Here is a 17,298-nt window from a genome sequence, read left to right on the forward strand (position 1 = left end):
CCGATCTCAATATAAAATAGATACTCTATAAAGTATATATGGTGGTCGTTTAACTATAATTAATCTGAATCCAATGGTTTAATGAAATTTGCATTTGAATCAGTTTACATGCATGAATACTCATCATCAGGGAATAACCTTTGGCCTAACATCTATGGGGATCCCACCTTTCCTATTAGCTAGTGTCCAGTAATAGTTACTGAACATTAGAAATTTCTCTAAAAATTAAACTTGTTAAGTTCTGGATGATGTGTAAGCCTCTGATTGGAATTAAGTTTTACTGGTGGTCTATTCAGAACATGTTCTTCTTCCATGTCAATGGTTCTGATCACGTGTTATTTGATGTCAGAAGAGTTCAAAGTTTGCACTTTCTAAGAAAAAAAAATAATTTCTTACGGTAAGAAATTGGTGGACAGTAGCTGGTAGGAAGGGGCATACTCGGTTCCTTCATTGAAGGAGGGGGACCATATTACCAATCACCATTGTCACCATATGAAGTTATAAATGTGAGATGAATTTGCAAAAAGGTCCACCTCTGCTTTCAACTTGAATCTCTAGTTTTGTTCTGTCTAGCTCAGAGCTTGAAGCAAGACCATGGCGTTTGTGGGAGAAGCAGTGGTATCAACCTTTGTCCAAATATTACTTCACAAGTTGTCCAGCAAAATTATTAACGAAGTTTCAATCGTATTGAGCATCGACAAAGATCTTCAAAAGCTGGAAGGATCATTGAAGACGATCCAATCTGTACTCGTCGATGCCACAAAACAACAGGATGAGAAGTCGGAAGTGAAGGTTTGGCTAGATGAGCTCAATCGTCTGGCATATGATGTGGAAGACATATTGGACGAGTATGCAGCCCACGTTGGACGACTGCAATTGAAACCGAACAAGGTGCGCCGCCTCATCTCTTCTTACTGTAATCCAAAGGTTCTATTTCTTAAAAGAATGGTAGCATCTAGGATGAGGGAAATCAATGGAAGCCTGGCTGACCTAAGCAGTCGGGTGAATTTTAAATTGCGTTTGGAAAAGACTGTTGGGCTCGGAAAGGAGTCAAGCAGCAGTAGCAGCCAAAAAGGAAGACGTCAGACAACTTCCTTTTTAGATGAATCCTGTTTTTATGGTCGAGAGACTGATAAGAGCAGTATAATTGAAAAATTGTTGAGGTCCAATGGTCCTGATGAAGAAACTCTTGGAGTCCTTGCCATAGTCGGTATAGGTGGGCTAGGTAAAACTACGCTTGCTCAGTCGGTGTATAATGATGAAAATGTGAAGATACATTTCAATCTCAGAGCGTGGGTTTCTATATCTGATGAAAAGGTTGACAATGCAAAGATAACAAAAGCTATTATTGAATCTGCCACTAGGAATGATTGTAAACTCACCGATTTAGAGCCACTCCAAGGAAAACTTGAGGAGATGTTACGTGAGAAGAAATTTTTAATTGTTCTAGATGATGTCTGGAATATGACACTCGGGGATTGGAATGAACTAAAGAAGCCGTTAATGTTTGGGGAGAAAGGAAGTACAGTTATAGTGACTACCCGAAGTGAAAGTGTTTCATCTATCATGGCCACTCTTCTTATTCACCACCTACATGGCTTAGGAGATGAGTTTTGTTGGACAATTTTAAGGAAATGGGCAAGCATAGATGATAATATTTTGAGTTCTAATCCAAAACTGGAAGAAATTGGAAGAAAAATTGCAAGGAAATGTAAAGGTGTGCCACTTGCGGTGAAGACACTTGGAGGCCTCTTGCACTCCAAAGTTAAAGTGGAGGAGTACTGGGAATACGTGTTGAAAAGTAAAATGTGGGAATTGGAAGATGATGATGACGAGAAGGGTATAATGCCAGCGCTGAGACTGAGTTACCAACATCTCCCAGCACATCTGAAGCGGTGCTTTGCTTATTGTTCCATCCTACCCAAGGATCACGAATTTAAGAAGGATGAATTAATTCCATTATGGATGGGGGAAGGACTCATATGTCCCGACGGAAGGAAACAGACAGAAGACATAGGCAGTGAGTACTTTGATGAGCTATTTTTCAGGTCATTTTTACAATATAGATTCAGTAGATTCGTGATGCATGATTTGATTCATGATTTAGCACAATCCATTTCAACGGATATATGTTTTGGATTAGAAGAAGAACCACATAATGAGCTTTCATCACGGAATAATAGAAGAAATATTAATACTCCTAAGAAGATTCGTCATTTGTCATTATTTCCTACAAAGTTAATAGATAATTATAAGCTAGAAAATTCGGTTACATTGGACCAATTTGTGAAGAGTAGTAGTGGTTCCCTACGCACATTTCTAATGCATGGACCTTACCCATGGTGCAGCATGGAGATCCCATGGCTTGGAACACATCTTGATAGCTTATTTGCTGCATGGAAATGCTTACGTGTGTTGAGTTTGCGAGGAATTAAGATCCATGAATTGCCAGATTCGATTCGTAACTTAAAACTACTAAGATACTTGGACCTCTCCAGCACTGATATTGAAAGGTTACCAAAAGCAGTTTGTAAGCTCTATCATTTACAAATATTGATACTTGAGCATTTGGGAATACTGGAGCTACCCAAAGACATGGGTAGAAAGCTGGTTAACATTCAGCTTGTCAAGATCCGGACCTTCAATTACAAAGTAGGACATGGAAATGGAATTGAAGAATTGAAGTTGTGGGGGTGCATTAGGGAATGCAGAAGTATTTCCATATCAGGATTGGAGAATATTGTGGTTAATATTGCAGATGCCAATGAGGATGTTACTTTGAAGAAAAACAAATATCTGCAGAGATTAACATTAGAATGGAATAACGTGGGAAAAAGAGATTTGGCCGAGAGACTAATGGAATGTCTTCAACCAAATATCGATGCCTTAGGTGAACTCATCATTGTGGGGTATTACGGTAATAGATTTCCTAGTTGGATAGCAGCTATGTCCAATCTCGTAGAAGTGTATCTGGGCGACTGTAAATGCGAGGTCCTCCCGCCTCTAGGAAAGCTACCATCACTCAAGCATCTGGAAATAAGAAGAATGGACAATTGGAATGGAGAATGGTCCTTAGGAGGAGGAAGAGCAAACTGTGACGAGCACAATGGTCTCCATTTCAATCAATTTCCTTGTCTAAGGTGGCTTCTGATAAACCGCTGTCCCAAGCTAAGAACGTTGCCGGTGCCCAACCCCATTCCTTCCTTGGAAAGTTTGAACTTAGATGATTGTAAGCAACTGGAATCCTTCCCTGAATGGACACACTGTTTCACATCTCTGGAAGTGTTGAACATCTATAGATGTTCTCGCCTAAAGGCCTTTCCCAACAAAGGGCTTCCGACAAACAAGCTAAAGGAGCTTAAGCTCAGTGGATGCGGTGAGAAGAAGCGGAAAATCCTGCCCAAAGGTGTTGGCCTGCACATGCTTACATCTCTTGAAAAGTTGACTATCAAGAAATGTTCAGGACTCAAATACTTTCCACTAGAGAGGGAGTGGCAGCTGCCTACAAGTCTTCAAGATCTAACACTCCACAATTTCAAGAAACTTGAAGCCCTACCATCCAATTGGTTTACTGGTCTCACTTCTCTTAAATCATTGGAGATTCAAAATGCTCCTAGGCTCGCATCCTTGCCAGAAGGGAGACTCCCTTCCCGAGTTCAGTATTTACGGATCAGTGGTTGTCCTCTTCTACGGAAATCCTGCAAAAAATATGAAGAACGGAACAAGATAGCCCACATCCCTTATATAAAGATCACTTAACTCTTCACAGATGACAACTTCTCAACTTGGCAGTAGTGAATACAAACTAAGGGTAAGTCATGTGGGAGACATCAAGCAAACAAGGTTTTTCATCTTCTTAATTCTCTATATTCCGGCTTTCTTCTCCTTGTCGTTTTTTTTTCTTTTTCTGAGAAATAAAATTTTAGAAATTAAATGGATTGTTATCTCACACTATATATTATTTTTGCTTGTTCTTTTTTTTTTTTTTTTTTGTTGGTTACTAACCCTACACCATATTAATTTTGTTCAGTCTGGTTGTTGCATATGCAGCAAAGAGAAATAGTAAACGTTTTCCATTCAAGCGTCGGTGGACCTTCTTCTTCAATGTGCCCTAAATCAGTGAGAATAAGTACAATATCTTGGCAGATTTTACCTTAATGGGTGAAGAATATAAGCTTTTTCAGCACATAATAATCACGTAAGGATTGTAAAACCACCTTTCTTTTGCTTTGATAGTGCTTTTGTGTTTTATATTCTCAATTTTCACTATACCTTCATTCACTGTGGCAGGTTTTCCGTAAATAAAACAATGTGTATCTTTGTATGGTGGCAGTTAGATGAGCATTTTCTTATATCTCTATACATTCCAAGCCCTACGTTACTCTATCATCGTCTCCCACATAACTCCAGCAAAGGGTTGAGGAATTGAAGCTGGGAAGACTGCAATTAATTTGAACTTTGGACCTTCAACGCCTTTTCATTTACATTGATGAGTTGTTTTCGATTTTGTATCTGGCTTGTTTCGTTTTCGTCCTCACAAAGTTTTTATCAAATGGATCTTGACTAGTTTACAGTGTTGTGTTGTATGGGTATATATTAATTAAACATAGAATGAGGTCGGTTGATTTCTCCAATGATGACCACTTGAAGTAATAAAAATATATCTCATGCATCCTTGCCACAAAATGTTACCGTTTTCAGCACAGTGTAAGTGTGTAACAAGTGGAAGCAGTTTGATTACAGAAATCCAAACAGTGAATAAAGCAAAGTCTAGCTCGAGGTTTGAATTGACCCACACAATACATTCGACAACGCACATGGCTTGTCACTCGTCATTTACGTCCACTCCATCGTCACGTCCCTACGATCATTGTAGCTAAGTCAAGATCCATTTGATATTAAAATTTTGAGAAAATTTTCGTGTATTTTGGATTGAGTGACAATTTGGTGCTAGAAATTTAAAATGGGACAATTCAGTATTCAAAATTTTAAAATGTGAAGATCTAATACTTACCGTTAATCAATTTATTAATCAGCTGTTAAGTGATATTTGAAAAATAAAAAAATGTTGTTCCAATGTCATCTAATTCTCTTTATCAACTATCCAAATGTTAATAAAAAGATGAACAGTCCCAAATCTTAGCCTCTTTTATTCAAAAACATTGATGTCTATTTAGAAGAATCTAGAATTTGGGACTGTTCATTTTATTGTCAATGTTTGGACAGTTGATAAAGAGAATTATATGATATTATTAGAGAATTTTTAATTATTCAAATGTCATTTAACGGCTGATTAACCGGATGGTTAACGACAAGTATTGAATTGTTACATTTTAAAAGTTTGAGTACTGAATTATCACATTTTAAAGTTTGGGGACCAAATTATCTCTGGAGCCAAGTACAAAGTTCTGATCAGAAATTTTCTCTAAAATCTTTTAGACAAGTCAATATCCACTTGATAGGAAAATTTATTTTCTTGTCTCAATTATTAAATATGAGACCGGGAAATAAATACTTCTACGTACCATTGTCACTATCATTATTCTCTCTACAATAAGAAATGAATCATTCTATATATTAATATTAAATATTAAAGCATAAAGCTTAATTAAGTTCTTGACCTAGTATGTGCACAACTATTGTATGCCTAACATGTAGTTCTCCCTACTAATTAATATCTCTGTAGAAAAACGATAACCCTTGAGAAATTACAAAGAGAAGATTCAGATAGATTTTTCTTAACACAGAGATGGACAATGGAAAGCCAAATCCAAGAAAGGAAGCGCTAGTGCTGCAAAAGGTTTGGGCTTTCAGGAAGGATTTTAGCAATGCTGGTTGGCAAATGTCCAAATTGCAAACTCCAAGCTCCATCTCACTTTGAAGGCATGCCAATATAAAAAATAGGATTCTTTCCATGGATTTGTTAACCAGTCGTCAACATCCTGAACCATCAGATGTTGTAGATGTTTTCTAATTTTATTATATATGTTTAAATGCTTCAAAACCATAAAAAACAATGTGGAAAGAAGGCTTGTTTCTATTAAATAAAAAGATTGACAAAAAAAAATAGTTGAGGAACTTGAAGCTTTTGATTTAAATATCAAAATGACCTTTACTTCTTGTTACTTAATAATTAGCTTATTCATATTCTGAAAATGAAATATATAATCTTTATAGTAATTAATCTACTAGGTGATTTTGTGTGTTTTAGTTGTCACCATAAGCTCTTAAATGTTAGCATGTTTCTCTGCCACTTGGTTTTTTGTGTTTAGTAGAATTATTTATTCGTAGGAATCATTGTTCTCGTTAACTTAGGGGTGTTCTACATCATAAATGCTTTTACCAATGTTCAATAAACTAGCAAGAGAGAAGTTCATGAGCCAGAAGTTAAACCACCTTCAAATCAGAAGTCGAACCATGATGACGTGATACTCTTTTACAAATATTATTACACTTGGATGTGTTGGGTAGATGGTTAATTCCTATATTTTTAAAACAAATGACAAGGGCTAAACTTAACTCACATTTTATTTAAAATACATGGATTAAAGTAATATACACATTAAATAGACATAGATGGACATAAGTGAAGAGATGGATTAAGAGTACCATGTTCCTGTGTTCAACATGGGGCACCGCAACATGGATTAAGAGTCTTATTTTTGTTGTGCTCAATAAGGATTAAGAGGCCCATGTTGGAAATAGTCGCATAAGCCTTTGATGACATGATGGGGGTTTTATAATTTGAAATGTATAGCTGATTGTTAGAGTTTTGTTGGTTTCTAAACCAACATGTAAATCATTTTGATCCAGATCTAATATTATATATTCATCATATTAAACAAAAATAAATATGAAAACGATAATTACTTTTATTAATGATGAAAATGAATTACAAGATTTGAAGTCAAACGAAAAAGCAAATTGGTTTTTCCATCCAAGTGGTAAGATAATGGTTCAACTGTTTATGTCAAATGGATCAATACATGATGTTAAAATTAAATAAGAAAATAAAAAAGGTAGAAATTTATAGATAAATTTGGGTACATTCTATAATATTATATATTCATTATATAAAAAAGTGTGACAAATCAGAATTATTTTCATTAATGGTGGAAATGAGATAAAAATTAGGAGAAAAAGGTAAAGAACATTAATGTCTAATACATGACCCCACTAAATATGTCAAATGATTCAATGATTTAATTAGCTATGTCACTATAGGCAAGTGGTTTGGTGGTAAATGAATCTATAATTTTGAATTGGGTGGTGGATTGATCAATCTAATAAATTGATTTATTTCAATATAAAATACCAATGTTCAAACAATATATTGGAATTGCATTTCCTCTTGGTAAATAAGTAATTTTTATTATGTCATAAATTAAATAGTAAAAATATAGAATTTCTTATAAATTTTATAGAAAAATTTGAACATGCATTAATATTATATATTTTTCATATTGTAAGTACATGTTGTTCACCACAACTGCAATTGGTGTGAAGGTACCAAACCAAAGCCATAGAAACACCCACGGCGACACATAGGTCAATGCGAATTTGTGACGAAGCCCATAACTCACCACAGGCTTGCAATGAACCTGAAACCCATCAAACACCCCTGATGAACTCGAAGCCATCGCAGACCTGCAATAGATGAAAACACTATCAACCAAGGTCACTCGTGGTAGGACATCTAGTAGGTTAAGCAGGACACGTCAGACTAGTCCTGACATCACCCGCACCACGTCAATACAGGAGACCCACGAAGGGAAGTAGCATACGTGTACTATGAGAATCCTCAAACAAAAGAAAACTTCGTCCTAAAAAGATTTCATGAGACACGTGGCAAACCCCTAGCACTGTCTCTCTAACAACCGACACAGAATCAAAGATCCCCTTTTTTAAATAAGAGTCAAACCCCTTTTGGCTCCTTCTCATCAAGGCCTCGGTATCTCCCCTTATAAACACATGAATCTGTTAATATATGATCGTAGCCTACCTTTGCTACCCAAGTCTTCGAGCCTTTCTCCGTCCTTCAAGGAGACCACTGCACTCAGCGTTACCACACCACTTACACATATTAAACAAAAACATGTTTGATAAAATGAGAATTATTATTAGTAAAGATAGAAATGGTTAAAAATACAAAAGAAATGAATTAATGTCTTAACCATATCTCATTTTAGGTTAATGGTTCAACTAGTGAGGTCATTTGATTATAGACCAAGTCAATGATTTTTTTGCAATGAAGTGGTTTAGGTTAAAACATACAAAAAAAAAAAATGTGTCCAATTGACAAACTCATAAATCCAATTATATGATTCAACCACATGTTAAAAACATTGATAGAAACTATAAGATCATTTGAAATTAGGTCTTTGAGTTGAAAGACAATATATCCACCAGTACATCATGCTTTGATCACTTTTCCATGAGTTCTAATAAAAACCTCAAATATTATTGTCGTCATCATTTTTTATACTATTACGTGTAAACGAATGTGCACATTTACTAATATGGTTAAAATTCCTCAAATGGGAAACCCAATTTTCAGCACTTGGTTAGAGGTAGGGGTGTCAACGATATTTGAAAATCTGATTTTAAATTCGATATTCGACATAATCGAATCGAATTCAGATAATTCGAATATCTAATCGGTCGAATTTGGATATCCTATTCTTGTCGAATAGTTAATCGAATTCAAATTCGGATATGACTTGATTCGATTCGATAAATATTTGAATTCGATTGATTATTTAATTATTATATATAATATATAAAATATTTTATATAATTTATATATAATAATTAAGTTATATAAATAATTTATATCAATAAAATATTTATTTTATATATTTATTAATTATCTAAAATAATTGATTAATCGGATTTGAATTGAATCAAATATTCGAATACTTAATCAGATTCAAATTCATATATTAATTTTCAATATCCATCGGATATTGAATCGAATTCGGATATCAGATTTTCTAATCAGATTCGAATTCGAATATTGCTTGATCCGATTCGAATTCGGATATTACTTGATCCGATTCGAATTCGATCCGTTTACACCCCTAGTTAGAAGTAATTCTGAACTGGTTCGAAGTATAAATGCGTCTGTTCCCCACTTATCATGAACTAAAACAAAGACGTTCCTTTGAAATTCTTTGGTCATTGATCTCTCCCACACAATTGGCAAGATGGAGAGGAGAGATGATAAGATCATAAGAGGAAGACACTTAATTAAGCTGTAAGCTCTTTATTACTTCAAGTGGACTCATCGGGGAGCAACCAACCAGCTCCATTTATGATGATACACACAACTGATGAATATCACTACAAGAAAAATGGTCTCTAGCCACGGTTTTTCCAACAACGGACAAAAAACCGTGGCTAAAATATCATGTATAGCGACGGAATTTATTATCCGTGGTAATATGCTCGTTTCTCATATGCAGCCCTGGCCACGGTTTTGGAACCGTTGCTATTTGATTGCGCGGGTATTTTCTAAATTTTGGCACCAGGAGCCCGCGCGGCCGCGCATTCATTACTGCTTCCACTTCTCTTGGTCTTCCATTCTCTCAGTATCTCTTCTCTCTCTCTCTCTCTCTCTCTTTCTTGCTCACTGGTTATCTACTCTGTTATTCGTGCTCCACGCTATTCATTTCTTGGTGTCCAAGGATTCACAAGATAGTTATGTTTTCATCCGGTTTGTTGGAAGGAATGGAATCAGAGTAGGCCTTCTCCCTTGTAGATTCTTCTCCCGGTAAGCATCCTTCTAAAACTTATTTTTGATAAAATAAATTTGATTGACCTTGATTCGGGCTGGGGTGTTGTAATCGATTAGAGGGATGCATAGATTTTTAGAAAATAGTTGACAATCTGTAACAGAAAGAACAGATTGACACTACTAGAATTCTTAGGTTTAGAGGCACTTGGCCGGAAACGGTAAAAAAAAACCGCCTCTATAATACATTAAACACGGAAAATTGGTTGGATTATTTTAGAGGCGCTTTTTAATGCCTCTGAAATTATAATTTCTGCTTCTCTATTTTGGTGGATGAAGAAAGTAGTCACTGATTTGGATTTGGCGCCCAAAAACCATCGTGCGCTCAAAGACCATCGCACTTAAAAAAGCCGAATCTCCTCTGATTCTTCTGGTTCCCTCTTTTCATTCTTCCTCTTTCAATGCTTCCCTCTTTTGATTTTTCCTCTTTCGATTCTTCCCTCTCTTCTTTCTTCCTCCTCTCATTTCTTTCCTATTTCTTTCTCTTTTCGTTCCCTTTTCTCTCCTCTTTTCTACCTCCTCTCTTCCTTTCCCAGAGAAATCTCCAGGTACTGTCCCTTTTCGTTGCCCTCAAGAAAGCTATAATACTAGGAACGGTAGGAGGAAAAATCACTCACACAGATAGAATCAACCATGAGTAGGAGCTTGGGATACCAGTAAAGCTTCTACACGAACCATGAGTAGGAGCTTGAGATGTTGCTTGCAGTGATATCTCTTGTAAACGCTAAAGAAAAAAAAGGTGGTGTAAGTAAATGGTTTCTTCGTAGTTGATGTTAGATTTCCATTTCTCAATTTCTAGACTGTCTAATTTTGTGCAAACGATTTTGTTTTGTTGATGTACCATTATTATGCATAGATTATAGACTGAGCTGGTTCTCCCAGATGCCGGCCCTTCTCTGTTAAAGTGTTTGGTTACTAACATATTTGTTATTGCCTGTATGTCTGAGGTTTACTGTTTTTGTTTTCGTTTTGGTTTTTATATGTCTCCATTCCCAACAGAACAAGCTAGACTTCATGGTTATACAGATCCCTGTTTCCTTTTTCTCTTTATTTTTTTTTCAACAAAATGTGACTTAGTCACTACAGTCTGCACCTCTCTTAACTTTTCAAATTCCATTGGCTTCCACTTCTTCTCCTTCACTCCAAAACAATGTTTCCTAATTATTGAAATTAGGAGAAACCAGCAGCCAGCCATCAAATGGTTAAAAGATCAACAAACAGTTTAGCCGATGATTTTACCAGTATAAACCATCTGCTTTGGGGCTCAGTCTCATAGTGAGATTGATTTTAGAGTGGGGTTGAGGATATGCTTGGGGTAGATTGGTGGACCTAGTTTACCGTTGTGGATGCAGGGCATATCTCCCATATACTGTAAATTGTAACATCTAACTATTCTTTAAATGAATTAATAAATATTGGATTTGGTTGCTGATCCGCCAGGGGATCAACAAAAGTAGATTGACCATGTCACAAGAGAAACTTACCTATCAAAAGAAAAAAAAATACATAGATATGGAGGGATGCCAAACCAACTTTGGTGTAGCAACACCATTTCTTTCTAGGTTACTGACAAGAGTATATATTAACAGTGGGATCCGGATAACGAGATATTTAGTTTGGTTTCCAAGGATTTAATGTTCTTGGTGTCATGGGAAAGTTCCCAATCCAGATAATGTGTGTGTGTGGTGGAGGGGGTGGCCTTGAGAAGAAAGTAAGTCTTTTGTTGACGACATTTGGCAACAACCTTACCGTTTCCAATAAAAAAAAATTGGCAACAACCTATAGTTTAAGCAATTTTCACACATTTACTACTATAAGGCATCCATCTGGGTAAATTCAGAAAACCCCCTACATAGGAAGTCAAAACTAATTTCTCAACAATGATAAGTTGTCAGTACAATGCTAGGAGTTGGGATCTCCTATCAACACAGCTTGCAACATTATCTATAGCCGTATATCTTGAACACGAATGCCATATTCTCCATTAATGTCATGAAACATGTCTAAGATGTATGACTATATATCATGTTGGAAGCTATGTTGTTTATTTATTTTTTGTTTTTTATGTTATGTTTGACTGCATATGGAATTACCATCTTTATTTGTCCAGACAAATGTAATTGCCTCTTATATGAAACAAGTCTCAGTTGTTGTGGCATCCTCATAGGGGTTTATGAGCTTGTACCTTACTACAAGGGTGAGAATAGAGTTTTTGATGTTTTGCCTCCTACAATGTTGGTGTTTGTTGGGCGTCATCATATTATAGTCCCTCAAAAATTTCTAGTAGTAGGACTATTTGTAGCTTTGTGTAGTTAGAATTTGGATCTTCATGTTTTCTCTCTTCACTAAACATGTGCCATTTTTTATATGAAATTGAAAATATTCTTTTTTATGAAGCCTCCCTATGAAAATATGTATCTCTAATGACTTAATTGTGTATTGCAAGTCTGATGACTGCACAATTTTCTTGAAGGTCTGATGACTTATCCTGATGCCTTGAGAAAGTCTCTTACTTCTCACTATAAAAGGCTGTAGTATGTAGCTTACTAACAATGTCTGATGACTTATCCTGATGCCTTGGATCAACTACAGGATTGTTTGTATGGGACATATGCAACTGTGTAAGATTTTCATTATAATCCTGAATATTGTTCATTCTGTTAGACTACTAACAACGTCTTTTTGTGTTCCAGAACAAATGGATTTGCACTTAATGTATTTGTTTCCCATTAAATTATCCTTCTACAACATGATTTCTGTATAGCAGAACTTGTATGATTTCATAGTTTGAGCTTGGCAGGGTTGGTCCATGTTTTGCTTCTTTGTGCCTTTTCTTGGGTGTTGTTGCTAGGAACATAGTCATATACAACTAATACAGCCTTTATTAAATAAGTTTTTAATTTTATTATGAAAAAAGGACAGAAAACTATAGTGGGAGTCCCTGTCAATACTGGTTGGCTCACGCCCACTAACTTTTTGCAAGCCTTGCAAGCTCTCTCTGATGATGGGATGCTATGACTGCTCTTTGCACCCAACATTAGCATGACTTCCACTGCCACCATCTTCCCTAGGTTTACCAAGAACTAGAATTTTTTCCTTTCAATAGTTATCTGAAAAAGTAATCAAAATGGAAACCTGATTTGTCACCTAACCACAGTCACCATGCCATTGAAGTGCATTTACCTGTGCATGAAGATAAGTCAAATATTTGACTTCACCAGACAACACTTCTAAATTGAAAAGAGAAGAACATTATATCAATTCAACCATGACCTTGGAATGCTTTAGAGCAACCATAAACATTCAAATAGTCAAAACAAATCAAAGGCCAAAGAAGAAATCAAACAACAGATTAAACCCCATCATTTGTTAGCTTGAAAAATATGGATACTTCCATGCTAACCATTTTGTTGTGGAAAGGAACTTTGCTCAAGGAAATAAACCATCTATTTTATCTTGGGCTGCCTTTGTGAATTGAACCATGAAGATTTAAAGCTTTGATTTATTTAGTTGATCTTGCTAATAAGCTACAAATATTGCAGAAATTGCTATTATTTTTACTTTGATTTGAATGTCCATCCGAAATTTGGCAATGGAGGGGTTCACTCTTGAATGAAGTCTGTAGGTATAACAAATAGAGACGTCTTAGGGTTCCAACCTGAATTCTAGGGCAATGGAGGGGATCATTCATATCGATCACCATAGAACTCTTCAAAGCTTACATCAATGGTAGGTACCTCCAAAGGAGGCTGTCTACTTAATTTGGAGTAAACCTGGAGAGAACAAGTAGATTTTTTTTTTTTTATTTATTTAATTGGAGAGTTGTGCAAAACTAATGCACATGAAAATTAGTCTAATTAGTCTAAGTACCTCTGTCATCAAGTCTACAAGTTGCCTTATTGTAACTTCATTGTTAGGGTTAGCCACATTGAAAATTTGATTGTTATCTCTTGCAGGATTTTCTTGAGTAATAATCAAATAATCAAATTTTCAGATGCCAATTTACAATAGAAATAGGGTTCAGTCATTTAAAAGAAAATTATTAGATGATTGTTCACATACAATCATCAATAAAACAACTTCAATGGCATATTTGATGTACACAAATGTTTTCTGGGTCTGGTCACCATCTACAAGTTTGATGGCTCACCACTAAGGAGATTCTAAAGAACAAAATGGCAAACTTGTTTAAAAAGAACTGTAGTATAACTATTTTGCACTTAATAATAGAAACTGAACTTACATTACTGAAATATGCTAGAACCCTAGGATCACCTTCACCTATCCACTGAAATCACCTTCACAAATTCAGCGTATTGGTTTATTATTCAAGACGGGGGAGGGGGCAAAAAGGTTTAAAGAAAAGAACATTCAATGCATTATTTGGATGACCTCCAAACTTGATTTGTCTTTATGGTTTTACGATTTTGCTTCCTAATTTGGCTTCTCCACTTGACACATGACTTTTTTATTTGTTGTGAAATTAAGGGTCATATTCTTCTTTAAATATAAATATTTATTGTCAAATTTTCTATCATGCAGTCAGTGGAAGCCAGGTTACGTGATCAAGAGGAGTGGAATCAGCTTGAAAGGAACATAAGAGAAAGAGATGATGCAGTAGGAACACAAAAGGTAAATGATGGATTTGATATCATTCTGTACAATTTTCTGGAATAACCTATGTGCTTCAGGCCCAGTCCATGTGTCAAAATAGAACCTCGGGGCCAGCTAACAAAGACATAATATCATTGAGAGATTCTTAAATGTATTAATCTTTCATTATATTAAGCTTTGTGAATGTGTTGAGTTATTTTTGTATTCTGCACTTATATCAACCTTCGGTTAAATCTCTCTCTCTCAAAAAAAAAAAAAGACAAGAGTCAAATGCAGAGTATAGGGAGATGCTTCTGCATGCAATTAATATGAATTCTGTGCAGTTTGGTAAACTGTACATGGCCATGGGCTATGTTGCATCAATAGTTGGTTATTCTTAATAGAGCCAGGATACACTTCTGCCCAATGCACTTATATTTCAGTTGTGTTATATTGGTCTCAATGCAACATATTGGGGTCTTTTCTATGTAGTCCCCAGAAAAGTTTCATGTTTTAATTGAGGAAAATACATTTTTATTAGGAAGTCCATATATATCTATTGATTAAAAGGAGCAAACCCATGTAAATATCATTCCATTGACAGATATGCATGCCTAGTAATAGCAAATGAATTAATCCATGTTTATTACCAAATGAATGACTTTGGTGGTCACAATCTCAATGACTGCCTTGAAAATTTAGTGTTATATCATGGGATTTCTCTCTTCATATGGAAGATACCTCTAATGCATGTGTTCTACAAAAACCTATGCTGTCTGAACAAAAACTAACAAAAAGTATACTCCGAAGTATTATCTGGACTTGTATTTTTTCTGTTTTTGGTTAATGTTTTCATTCTGTTTTTTCACCCTTTTACTTTTCTGTTTGTGCCACACTACCAGTTCTGTTTCTTTGTTAATATTGCAGAGTTCAAGTTTGAACTTTGAAGTAATGGTCATGCGTTTTATTTTTGAATGCTACATTGATCAAGAAAGAAAGTATTTTTATAGACAAACTTGTGCTTCTTAGTGCTTTTTCTAGCTTTGTCTTGCTTGGTTTTGATAATGTAAATGGTATAAATGGTTAGTTCTTTTCTAATTTAGGATAACTTAGATTGATTTAGTTTTGATTTGTTTTCTTCTTTATCCAAGTTTTGAAACTAGGGCCAAAGAACAAGGTTCCCTATTGTTGGAACAACATTATTAAACATTGCACAATTTGTATACTCTTCTTTTCTTTCAATTATGACCATGAGCTTTATTTTTGTCACAGTTATCACTCAGCTTACTGTCACCTCAGTCTAGAGAATCAATCTCAATGGAGAGAGATGAGGAAGAGGACATGCTGTGAGGAAGAGGACAGAGAGGGGAAATGCTCTGCAAGGAGTAAGGATGGTGAATATACATACCCATTTGACACAGACTCCCTTGATGATTTTGATGAAAGAGAGCTAGAGGATGGGAAGGAAGATTCTAGTGTTAGGAAGTCATTCAGCTATGGAAAACTGGCATTTGCTAATTTTGCTGGGGGATCATTTTACTTTGACAAGAGGATCAATGGGGATTATAAGGACACTTGATTTACTACAGCAACCACAAATCATATGTGGGCTGCTTGCATGTTGAGGACCCAGTGGCATTAGTTGATCAGTCCAGTTCAAAGCAAAGCATCCTGGCTTGGAGGAAGAGGAAGCTGAGCTTCAGCTCTCCTAAGCCTAAAGGGGAGCCACTGTTGAAGAAAGCGTATGCAGAAGAGGGTGGGGACGACATTGATTTTGACCGCAGGCAGCTTAGCTCATCTGATGAGTCCTTTTCTCTAGGGGTAAGCATCCACCCTTAGGAATGGAGATTTTTCCATATTATTTACAACAATCAAAAACAAATTACTGAACATTCAAAAGTTGTTTTGAGCATTCAAAAATCAGATTACAATAATTTTTTATTTCCCATTTTTAGTTATGAAATTATTCAAACTTTTGAATCCTAAGAAGCTAGCAATCATTTGACAGTGGCACAAGATTGATGAATTGCAAATTGCTCCTCAGTGACTGAATTTGGGGATGGCAATTTTGTTGTGGGAAGCTGGGAACATCCTTATGTATTTATTCTTTTTGGCAGACCTAAGATTATGATCCAAAGAAAATGTCTTGAGTGTGTTGCACATGTATATAAGCAAATGTTCAGATGCAACGAGGATAATTTTGTCAATTCTCTTTTATTGCTTTTTTGTAATGAAAATACTTGTGTAAATGTGAATATTAAACAAAGATTATTATGGATATTTTGTGTAAATGTGTAAAGGTTTTATTTGTAAAAGCATCCATCATATAGATATAGATACAAGTGAAAGTAAATGTTTATCTAAAGTTGCAATGTAAACCATCCAACATTTGAGTTAAAAATAAACACTTTTGCCAACGGTTTAAAAAACCGTTGCTAAACGTATCATCCAGTTAAAAACCGTTGCTATTGCTAACTATTCATACACATTTAACCACAGACAAACCCATTGCTATCTCAATTTGTAGCAATGGTACATAATAAAACCGTTGCTATTGCTAACTATTCATACACATTTAGCCATGAACAACCCGTTACTATCTCAATTTGTAGCAACGGTACAAAATAAAACTATTGCAACAAATGTTGCAATTAGCAACAGTTAAAACCGTGGCTATATGTATACTTTTAACCACGGTGTACAATATCCGTTGCTATAACTTTTAGCCACGGAAATATCTCCTACGGACAAAAAGCTGTTGCTACAACCTTTAACAACGGTTTTTTTGGGGATTTTAGCAACGATTTTATCCGTTGCTAAAACTGATTTTTCTTGTAGTGTATAAATAAAAACTTGTGGAAAGTTCAACCAATATGTATCTAAACAAGTGACTAGCAACCAACCAACTTCAC

The 17,298-nt window shown here is 35.5% G+C and overlaps 1 protein-coding gene and 1 long non-coding RNA gene across 7 annotated transcripts; both read left to right on the forward strand.

Moving 5' to 3' along the window:
• Window positions 1-502: 502 nt before the first annotated feature.
• Window positions 503-4,509, forward strand: LOC104609115 (putative disease resistance protein RGA3). 6 transcript variants are annotated; one of them, XR_016079345.1, is made up of 3 exons: window positions 503-891; window positions 4,031-4,198; window positions 4,291-4,509. XR_016079345.1 is itself a non-coding variant. In XM_088892762.1 (3 exons), the coding sequence occupies exon 1, from the start codon at window positions 946-948 to the stop codon at window positions 3,757-3,759; it is 2,814 nt and encodes a 937-aa protein (XP_088748888.1). In that variant the 5' UTR covers window positions 898-945; the 3' UTR covers window positions 3,760-3,843; window positions 4,031-4,198; window positions 4,291-4,509. The 6 variants fall into 6 exon arrangements, 4 of the variants coding, with proteins under 4 accessions (XP_088748888.1, XP_088748887.1, XP_010273644.2 ...); XR_002023309.2 differs by having other exon boundaries at window positions 518-891; window positions 4,051-4,198; XM_088892762.1 differs by lacking the exon at window positions 503-891 and adding an exon at window positions 898-3,843.
• Window positions 4,510-9,035: 4,526 nt separating this feature from the next.
• On the forward strand, window positions 9,036-16,857 carry LOC104609116 (uncharacterized). Its single transcript, XR_737211.3, has 3 exons — window positions 9,036-9,772; window positions 14,336-14,425; window positions 15,659-16,857. It is a non-coding gene; the product is annotated as an uncharacterized LOC104609116 (long non-coding RNA).
• The last annotated feature ends 441 nt before the right edge of the window (window positions 16,858-17,298 follow it).

Source organism: Nelumbo nucifera, chromosome 8 (genome assembly GCF_055504915.1).
Source record: "Nelumbo nucifera cultivar China Antique chromosome 8, China Antique-T2T, whole genome shotgun sequence".
In the NCBI taxonomy this organism is placed as follows: Eukaryota; Viridiplantae; Streptophyta; class Magnoliopsida; order Proteales; family Nelumbonaceae; genus Nelumbo; species Nelumbo nucifera.